We start from the raw sequence: 9,919 nt of genomic DNA, 5'->3' as shown, positions 1-9,919 counted from the left end.
TTCATAGTCTTATATTTCAGCAGTTTTACGACAAACTGTGACTTTTTTGACATGGAAATTATTTTTAAGATTGACAAACATCATGTGTAATTCGTGGCACAATTCAAACGGGATCTAAAGATAAGTTTTCTCTCTCCAATAGCCACTTTCACACCAAGTACTTTGCCGTACTAAATGCCCCGGCACTAAGTACCAATCACGTTCTCAGCGGAGTACTTTTCCCTGAGGGAAGATTACGCAAATGAGCCACTGACGTTACTTCTTCTTCTTCTGCTTTGGGTCTACTGGCAGGCCGCAAACAACTTCACGGCGTATACTGCCACCCGAAGGCCCCGGCCGGAAGTCCCCGGAGTTGGGGAAGGCTTCAGTAGAAGCTGCTGGGACTCCGACACCTCCTCATCTCCACCGCTCCCATGTTTTCTTTTGTGTTGTGTAGGAGCAAACACAGTGGTGGTGGCTTAAAGCCCACCTCCGCTCCGCGCCGTCCGTTAGATGAGCCTGGTCACATTAATAAGAGAAGGAGTTCAAAACACCGGCATAAAAGTTATAAGAATAATCTGATTTGAATGGTAAAAACAACAATACATAATACAGAGCCCTCTGCAACAGCAGCTACAAAATACAGTTACAGAGCACTCCGGGCGGGGATCCCGCTCTACTGCCGTGCGATACAGATATCGGGACCAGCCAGTCAGAAACAGGGGGCATCGTGCATGAATAAACATCAGTATACATAGAACAATTTGGGGGCAGAGTTGTGTCGGCTGCTCCGCCCCCCCAAATCTCTAATTGGTCGATTTCACTCCTAAGCTAATCAGAGAGTCCGTGGGGAGGAGTTGTGTCGGCTGCTCACTCCCCTAGGTATTCTTACTGGTTGGATTCACTTCGGGTCGGGCCACATACAGCGAATCAGAGTTCTGGGAAAAAGTATTTTACTTCTGAACAGAGCGTGAGAGCTTCGGGAGTAAACAAGGACAGAGTCAATCTTATCTTGCACCTGGATTCACTCCTCTACTTTCCCAAGGAATATTTCACACAAACTATTCTTTCCCAGACAATCAAACATTGTACACAGATATATTGGTGCCCAGAAAGGACCTTGAAAAGAATATGTGTGTGTGCTGGTATCTGGGTCAGTGAGTGTAAGTGAGAAGGTTATATATATAGGATTACTTGAAAACAGTCCCAAATAGTACATGTTCACTTCAATACAGTTTAAAATAATACATGTTTACTTTAATACAGTTTAGAACAATATCTGTTAACTTTAAACTGTACCAGATATTTCCATACATCTAATGGTTATTGTTCAAGAGCACCTTAGACAATTCAGTAATGGTATATTTTTTAGGGATTTCAGTTTTTCTGATAAATGAGAGAAAAGTGATTGAGTCCTATGTTCCTATCACCAAAAAGTACAATTTCCGTCTATAAAGCTAAGTTTACAGGACTATAATTCAGTATTTTCTTAGTTAAATAATTGTCTGACTATTTGGTGATGTAGGACAGCCACCTGGTTCATACCTCAGCAAATCTGAAGAGGAAAAGAGTTTTCATTCTCAAGTTATGGGCTTTTTTGTCACCTTTCCCATATTCGGCCTGGTCTAATTTGGCTCTTTTTCAGGGATTGGGGTAGTTCTAAAGAACAATCCAAAAAACATTTTTTCCCCCAAAATAAAATTTGACAACAATCAATCTCATTAATGGGAGACCCTAAAGATAAGAAAAATCATTGTTGTCATTTGTTCTACCTCGGGTAGGGGTATCTCGAAAACTAAAGCCTTTTTTGAGGACTTGCTGCTGGACTATAAAGACCCACAGGTTTTCAAGATATGTATAAATATACACATAACTGGCAAACAATAAGGTATGTGTACATAAGGTTAACATTTGCACAAATTCAAAATCTATAGCCTTCACATTTTTAATAAGTATGAGTACTGCTAGTTTATTGAATGAAACAATTCACTTAAGTTCAGTAGTTTGTGTAGTGTTTTGCATGTTTGATAACCAGTACATGACAAATATGTGCCTTGTGCAATATAAAAGTCAGACAGTCAGAGATTAAATGCAGTGAGTTTTTCACTTGTATGGTATTCCTCTCATGACAAGCAAGAAAATAAAATACTCTGGCCAGTTTCATGATGATTCAAATGATGAAACGTAAACTATATTTTATGGCCAATATGTTACTTAGAAAGGTTAGCATGCGTTTTATCAATGTGAATTGTTATTTACAGCTTTAGCCACACCTTACAGCTACAGAAAAAAGTATTATGTAAGGCTCAAAGCTGCTAACAATGATTCAATGAGGTAGTTTCTTCAGGTTCCCAAACAGTTGAGTTACTTCAACGGTCAGTTTGTGATGTTTCACTTATTGTGTTCTGTTGTACACTTTTATGTCGCATGGATTAGTTTGACAAAAGCATCAATATAGAGCCCTAATCCTGCCCTAAATTAATTGTTTTATTTGTTACTACATTATGAATAGTTGTGGGTTTATCATGTCCACTTTTCCTTTTTTATGGCTATGGACCTTTTGTAAAGTTTGAATTGAAAGTTTAATATTTCTCTCTAACGCACGACGTATAATAAAAGATAAACCTGAAGTACTTTGATGTAGGCCTAAGTAGTAATAGTCATTTTTTAGCCTACAGGCCTACTCACAGTACGTGATAGTGTTTCGGTCACCTGTCGTTGACGCCCGAAGACCCGCCCCTCCAGAAAAAAATACCCATGACGTCACCACAGATCATCACGGAAGTGAACTAGACGACGAAACCAAACAGACAGAAACCCACATAAGTTGTTGTGGTGTACGCTTCACTAGCATTTACAGGTGAGTTACTGTCTCTTTATGATCCGTTTAACGTTTTAAACTATCCAAGTGTTTTAACTACTTTGTGTGTCTGATACACTTGTTTTGTTTTTGCTAGCATTGTAGTGAGAGCTAGGTAGCTAACTGAGCACAAACGATAACAGAATAGACTGCTAACAAAGCAATTTCTATTTAACAGTAAATGTAGGCCACACGGATACAGGGTTTCTAAACGTATAAGCAATAGTATGGATTATTCAGTTGATGACAAAAACTAAGAAATTAAATAGATAACATGTTAAAGATTAAAATAGCGTGACATAGGTAACGTGAGCTTCCCTAGCTGTTCGTCGGGCTAAAGCTAACTGACACGAGCTGTCAAACATGTAGGTAGTTTGTGTTTGTTAACCTCCTGTTTTCGTTTGTGTGTTGGGATTGTTTAGAGTAAATCTGCGCAGTCATAATGTTTCGATGATTTAGTCATGCTCACATGATTAAGTGACTCACAGGATCAGAGTTAGGGGGCGAGGTCAGATGGATTCTTTAGGTTGACAATGGATGTATGGTTCCGTGTTTATTTTTTTGCTATTCTCATTGTCTCTCCCCCGCAGATAGTCTATAATCATGCTGGGAGGAGGTTTCAAAGCAGAGAGGCTAAGAGTCAACCTGCGTCTGGTCATTAACCGACTCAAACTCCTGGAGAAGAAGAAAAGTAAGTATTGTGCTGATTCAAAAACCTTGATTCTATTATTCCACAGTTGATGTGGAATGAGTGGTTTTATTTGTCTATTCATCCATTTATTGACCGTGTACTTTCTCCAATTCACACATTTATAATGAAGCTGAGCTCGCTCAAAAGGCAAGGAAGGAGATTGCAGATTACCTGTCTTCTGGAAAAGATGAGCGGGCACGGATCCGTGTGGAGCACATTATCAGAGAAGACTATCTGGTGGAAGCCATGGAGATCCTGGAGCTTTACTGCGACCTGCTTCTGACTCGCTTTGGCCTCATACAGTCCATGAAGTGAGTTTCTAACCAAAGAAGTGCACTATACTACTTTTATTTAACATACTGACCGCACATTGTCCAGGAAGTGACCTCAATACGAAAAAGACAAGCAATGAATCTACAGAAAAATAGTTGCCAACTATTTTGATAATCAAAGTAATTATTTGAATGCAATATAGGCATAAAACGCTTTTTCAACCTCTCAAAGACGGAGCTCATTGTACTTTTCTCAGTTTGAACTGAATATTTCTGGGTTTTGGAATGACAAAAGAAGGAATTTAAATGGAATCCCTTCGACTTTGGGAAACTGGGATGGACATTTTCACAGTTTATCTGACTTTTTTTGAACAAACAATCATTTTGTAAACTGGAGCCCTCAACTATGGAGATATACAAATAAAAAAAATAAAAAATGTTCAGGCTTTGTGTTCTTTTTAACCCGTTATGTTCCTCCAATCAGGGAACTGGACCCAGGCCTACAGGAGGCAGTGTCCACCCTCATCTGGGCAGCGCCTCGTATCCAGGCAGAGGTGTCTGAACTTAGAACTGTAAGTACTGTCTATACAAAACATTGTACTGATGGCAACACTATTTAACAAGTTCTGTTGTATTTTTTTACTGTTATGTCAATTCATGACATTTTTATCTCTAAATGATTCTATCAGGTATCCGAGCAGCTCTGTGCAAAATACAGCAAGGAGTACGGAAAACTGTGCAGGACAAACCAGATTGGCACAGTCAACGATAGGGTAGGCACTTTTTCCACTAACTGGCCTGTAGGAGCCAATTAACTGTGGGTATAAAGGTAGGAACCTATGTTTGTTGGTGAGAGGTTCCGCCCGAAGGCCCATACAGTTTTTGACCATACACAGAGAACACACACGGAGAACACGGAGCACACACAAAAACACGGGATTACAAACATTAGTCTGTTCAAGAATGCATGAACCTTTTTGCCTGGTATCTTTTTATCATCTGATCAACTATTTGATGTGTTTATAGCTGATGCACAAACTGGGTGTGGAGGCCCCTCCCAAGATCTTGGTGGAGCGCTACCTGATAGAGATCGCCAAGAACTATAATGTGCCGTATGAACCTGACGCCATGGTTCGCGTGAGTGATAAATAATCTATTCTATAATTCACTATGAAAGATGAAGTCATGCATTTTGTTTATTTACCCACTCATCCCCCCCTGTGTCCTGACAGCCTGAGGTGTATCCCGGAGAGGAAGCAGACCTGATTGACGTGGACAATGACAGGAGGGGCGGTAGAGGAGGAGGAGGTGGTGGTGGAGGAGGTGGTGGTGGTGGTGGTGGTGGAGGAGGAGGAGGTTTCACTGTTCCTATGGGTGCCATGCCTATGCCCATGCCCATGCATATGCCCATGCCACCAGCTTTCAACTATCCAACCCCCAAAGGACCCGTAAGAGATTCATTTGAAAGCCCCTGTTGTTTATCATTCTGTTTGTGAATTATACATTTGGTTGTGGAAAACCTGTAGGAGAACGATTTGCATCATGGATAAAATCCTCAATAATCGTCATATCCGCCAACGACGGGTTGCTATTAAATTCAAAAGTCTGAAATATACAATATTGCCTTGATAATTATTATAAACTCAAAATAAGTACTTAAAACAATATAATACAACCCACTCATGACAAGATCATCATTTGGGTTCTCATAACTAGCTTTAGAAAGACATTTCACCCATATCATGAAAACTTTGCCTACCAGCCCACAATACCTACGTTTAATGGAATTATTGGTGCTCAAAGCATTGAAGAAATACCTTTAGAAACTCCTCTAAACTTGTTTAATTTCCAGGCTACTTAAAGTATTCTAACGATATTTTTGAGGACAGGTTTTGGTATTTTCTTGAAAAAGTTTCCAGGCATTAATGATTATTGCAATGATGACGGTGACTGTGTAGCAACGTGACAAAGAAGTAGTTTACCAGTCGTCACTGTTCATCATTATCCCTTCTATCAGACTTGAACCTGACTCTTGTTTTCCTCCAGGAACCGTATAATCCCATTGGAACCTACAACAACTTCCAGCACCCTATGGGAGGAGGGCCACCCCCTCAGCTGCCCACCTGCCCCCCCACATACGAGTCTGTAAGTGACAGAACCCCTCCCATCCCTTCCTGTACCCCCAGATGGACAGACGGGCAGGGCAGGGCAGGGCATCACTCAGGGAAGAGCAGTTCATTCAGCTTACAGTTTTGCCTGTCCTCTACTTGACACTATTTTCTTCTAAGCCCAGGTCCTGCTTCATCTCTAAAGATATAGTTAGCATGACGTGCTTGTGCTTCCCTTATTACTAACTAACTAACTAACTAACTAACTAACTGATCAGAGAGTGAGACTAAATTGAACAGATGAGTGTTAGGTGCGTTTTAAAGAAAGCTGACCCTAGCTACGTCCCTAAGCCTGTGAGACACAGTAAGGGGGATCATTTCTTAAAAACCCTTTTCCCTTTTTGTTTTATTTTCTTGCCGTTTCACTTCTTCGTTGTTACACACAATTGATAATTCCTTCTCAACACTAACACCATCAATATTTACTTTATTTATTACAATATGAAGAGATACTCCCCTTAAACATTTTCCCTGTGTTTCAGATTGATGACCTAAATGACAAACCTTTTCCTTCCCAGGCTGTAGGTGAGTTCTGCAAACAATAGTAGGATAAGACTGGAGATATTCTTTATGTTTGGTATTGTCAACAAATCAAAATAATCATTCAATCCTAAATGTGTTCATTCCTTCTTTTTTTAAAACATGGTTAAAGATATATAGACTTAATCGCACTAAACTATTTAGCAAATGTTACTTAAATAAGAGTAGATTGTGTATTTGTTGGGAACAATATGCAGAAGCAGATTAACTGCCGTGATGAGTATTTCCTGCCGCAGGATTGTGTATGTATTTATGTACATGAATATACAAAAAAAACCTAACTATAGATTAAATATTACTGATGTGTTTTTGGTCTCTGGCAGAAAGTCATAGAATTTCAGTCCGTGGCATCACAGGCAACACAAATGAAATTGAACACCATGTATTGCTCTCAGGTCCCGGCCCTTCATCTCAGATGTTTGACAACAACTCTCTCCCAGAACTCCCCTCGGTTCCCGACACACTCCCCAGTGCCTCTTTCGGCAAAAACACCACCAGCTCAGATGACATCGACTTTGATGACTTAACGCGGAGATTTGAGGAGCTGAAGAAGAAGACCTAAATGCTATATCACTGGTTTATACAAATGTACACACGTACACACTGAGCCTGTGCCGCCACCTAAACAGAACCCAACATGTTAAAGGTTCATGGCTCCGATGTTAAGATTTGGATATTCCCCCCCTCCCATGGTAATATAACATAGATATTTAACATACCTCTATTCTTACCTCATTTTTATAAACATGACCTTGATAGTTAGCAAAAATCGAACGACTCTTGGCAGTACCATTGAGTAGCTTATGTTTTGCTTTCTTTCTGTAGGGCACATATTATATATTAGTTCATGCAATCATATTGGTGTTGACCCCCGTTCACTCCATTTAGAGTCACACCAACTTTTATAGTTTTCAAATTTGCCTGTGTAACATTTTATATAACCAAACTTTTTAAATTGTTGCTTTTCCAAGGGGTCTTTTGGGGTCTGAAGAATATTTTGAAAACATGCCTTGATTCTTCTTTGCACATGCTCTGTTGCTGTGATCTTTGCCACTGTGTCGCACACTCCTGAATCAGACTAGCCAAACCAGCCCGACTTGCCGCCCCAGTTTCATGGGGAGGGGCCAATCACAAAAGCTAGAGCTTGTTTCCGAGGGAAGGCCCTTTATGAGTGTTGTGCAGTCAGTCAGTGTAAGCTGTGTAGAAAGCATATTTTGAAACACTCCACTTCTTCCAGGTTTATTTATATCAGAATAAGGACCTATGAGTCTTCCAGTTAAAGCCCAATGTGACGCCTTTCAAACATGTTACAGGTGTGGTGGGGCACAGATGTAAAGTGATAAAACAGTGTATGATAATCCTATCTACACGAACGATTGAACTGTAAAGCAATAGTTTAATTGTAGGGAGTTGTATAATATTTGACATATCTGTAAATCTCCAAATAGTTGTTTTGCTCCTTTGAACGCCTGTCCTACCAAATATCTTCCCCTTTTCTTTTTATTGTTTAGTACTCAAGCCGTTTTTGTTTGTGTCCCATACTAGTATGTGTTCCACTGCATTTGCCTTAGTTACCATTTTTCATCAGAGGCCTTGTCAGTCTGTAGGATTATGCATGTGTTATCCATCAGACACATCTTTCCTGTTAGGATCAGATCACACGTTGCTTTATTTGCTCTGCCCATGAACAACTCCCTAACAACTTCAGAATTTGATGAAAACTGCTGTTCTAGCAATAGAGATGTGCGTTGCAGGCTTTTGCTGTACAGAGTGTACACACCCAGCTCTTCTTGCATGGCAAATGAATGGTGGCTTCTAATAAATGATTCAGTGATCTCTGGAAGTGAAGAAGAGCTTTATAAATTAAAGCTTTCCAGCTGGGTGATGGACACAGTTCATGGATAGGTCTAACTTGTGTTGGCGGAGTATAAATATTAACACTAACAGAACTCTGATCTGCTCACTGTCTTTTCTATGTCTGACTGTTCTCTCATGCTAAACATTGAGAAACACAATGGTGTCTGATTGCAGAAATAATTATTTTCCACTGTATACTGAAGTAACAATTGAATAAAAGATGATTTAGAACTGGAAGCTGGTACAATTTGTTTTTACTCTTTATGTTTACAACGTCCTGTTTATATTACTGTGATGTCATGTAACTACCAGTAGGGGTCCTCAGTGTAAAGGAAAACACTGACCTACAACAAACATTTACTTAATGTAAAGCTTTATGAGTTTTGGATTTTCTTAGTCAGATAATCTGTTTGCCTTCTTTCTGTATCATAATAGTCCCGTCTGGTCAATCCTGCATCATATTAAGACATGTTTACCTGCTGAATATATGAAGATAAACTCAGCTGAAATCTTTAAGGGGCACACGTAAGGGCAGCTTGAAAGATGGGAAATAGTGTCAACCATTAGCATTCTGGTCACTAAATTGAAATATTTTTACAATAAAAAATAGCTCCAAAGTTGAGATTGACTGTATCTTTGTTCCTGATGATTAGCGCTCATTGTGTAATACAACATGTGGCAGGATATTATTATGTCTTTGCTCAGCACTGAGGGTTTGGTAGTAAACCTCAGACTTTTGGTTTACTTTCCCAGCTCTGTTCGTGAAGTGGTGTCGGTGTGAATGAGCTGGAAATGTTTTCACCGAGAAAGGTCAACCACTCTTCATACTGTGCTTTGTTGAATATACAAATCAAGTTAGTTTACATGCCATGCACTTGACATGCTCTCTTTCCCCTCAAATGTATTCAACCTACCAGAAACAAGAGCTAGATGTTATTAGAGGTGTTTAAAATAAATGATTTGAGTTGATCGCCTCACATTATTTTTAGCATACGTCACATCACAATGACACCTATCTGATTTGTGGCCCAGTGACAGACTGAGGTTTATGTTTAACCCAGCCAGGGGTAAGGGGCCAATGCAGCTTTTCTTTACCTTGTATACTTTGTGTTGTCCCTCCAGGCTCCTGAAACACATCATAAACTGACAAACGTATCATAACTATTTCAGAATACAGCAGCATTGATGACGTCAGCTCCTCCTTCTGCTCTGTGATGTTTTGCAGCCAATTACTGTGGCATGAATGTGGTCGGGCTTCTCTGCTGAAACCTGTAAAGAAAAAAGATGGCTCCTGATACAGCAGCAATCCAATCCAACTTTATCTATAAAGCATTTTACAACCTTCAGACCAAAGTGATGTACAGAGAATTACAAAAACACACAGTGCAGCTCACTAATAAACAGCAAGTATCTTTTTTCTTTCAAGGTTATTCCACTGAAAGGATGCATTTTGCAAAAGGGATAATCACAGGCTGGTTTTGTTGGAGAATGATCTAATCAGTGTTGAGATCATCATTAAATAGTTGTAATATGTTGTGTGTGTGCCTATCAG

The 9,919-nt window shown here is 39.8% G+C and overlaps 1 protein-coding gene across 2 annotated transcripts; it reads left to right on the top strand.

The window, feature by feature from the left end:
• The first annotated feature begins 2,734 nt into the window (after positions 1-2,734).
• Positions 2,735-8,604, top strand: ist1 (IST1 factor associated with ESCRT-III). 2 transcript variants are annotated; one of them, XM_010767963.1, is made up of 10 exons: positions 2,735-2,839; positions 3,430-3,530; positions 3,661-3,841; positions 4,287-4,374; positions 4,492-4,575; positions 4,829-4,939; positions 5,035-5,250; positions 5,849-5,947; positions 6,489-6,495; positions 6,906-8,604. In XM_010767963.1, exons 2-10 carry the CDS (start codon positions 3,443-3,445, stop codon positions 7,070-7,072), a joined length of 1,041 nt encoding a protein of 346 aa, XP_010766265.1. In that variant the 5' UTR covers positions 2,735-2,839; positions 3,430-3,442; the 3' UTR covers positions 7,073-8,604. The 2 variants fall into 2 exon arrangements, with proteins under 2 accessions (XP_010766265.1, XP_010766264.1); XM_010767962.1 differs by having other exon boundaries at positions 6,453-6,495.
• The last annotated feature ends 1,315 nt before the right edge of the window (positions 8,605-9,919 follow it).

The sequence above is a fragment of the Notothenia coriiceps genome, unplaced genomic scaffold, assembly GCF_000735185.1.
Source record: "Notothenia coriiceps isolate Sejong01 unplaced genomic scaffold, NC01 NC01_scaffold00004938, whole genome shotgun sequence".
NCBI classification, from domain to species: domain Eukaryota; kingdom Metazoa; phylum Chordata; class Actinopteri; order Perciformes; family Nototheniidae; genus Notothenia; species Notothenia coriiceps.
The sequence above is the reverse complement of the archived record's forward strand: the minus strand, read 5'-3'. Positions and strand labels throughout refer to the sequence as shown.

Excerpts from the sequence above, each read along its gene's own strand:
- ist1 (XM_010767962.1), top strand. The coding sequence starts at position 3,443 with ATGCTGGGAGGAGGTTTCAAAGCAGAGAGGCTAAGAGTCAACCTGCGT. Across the intron at positions 4,576-4,828 it reads TTGGCACAGTCAACGATAGG|CTGATGCACAAACTGGGTGT; the intron begins GTAGGCACTTTT and ends ATGTGTTTATAG. Across the intron at positions 5,948-6,452 it reads GCCCCCCCACATACGAGTCT|ATTGATGACCTAAATGACAA; the intron begins GTAAGTGACAGA and ends CCTGTGTTTCAG.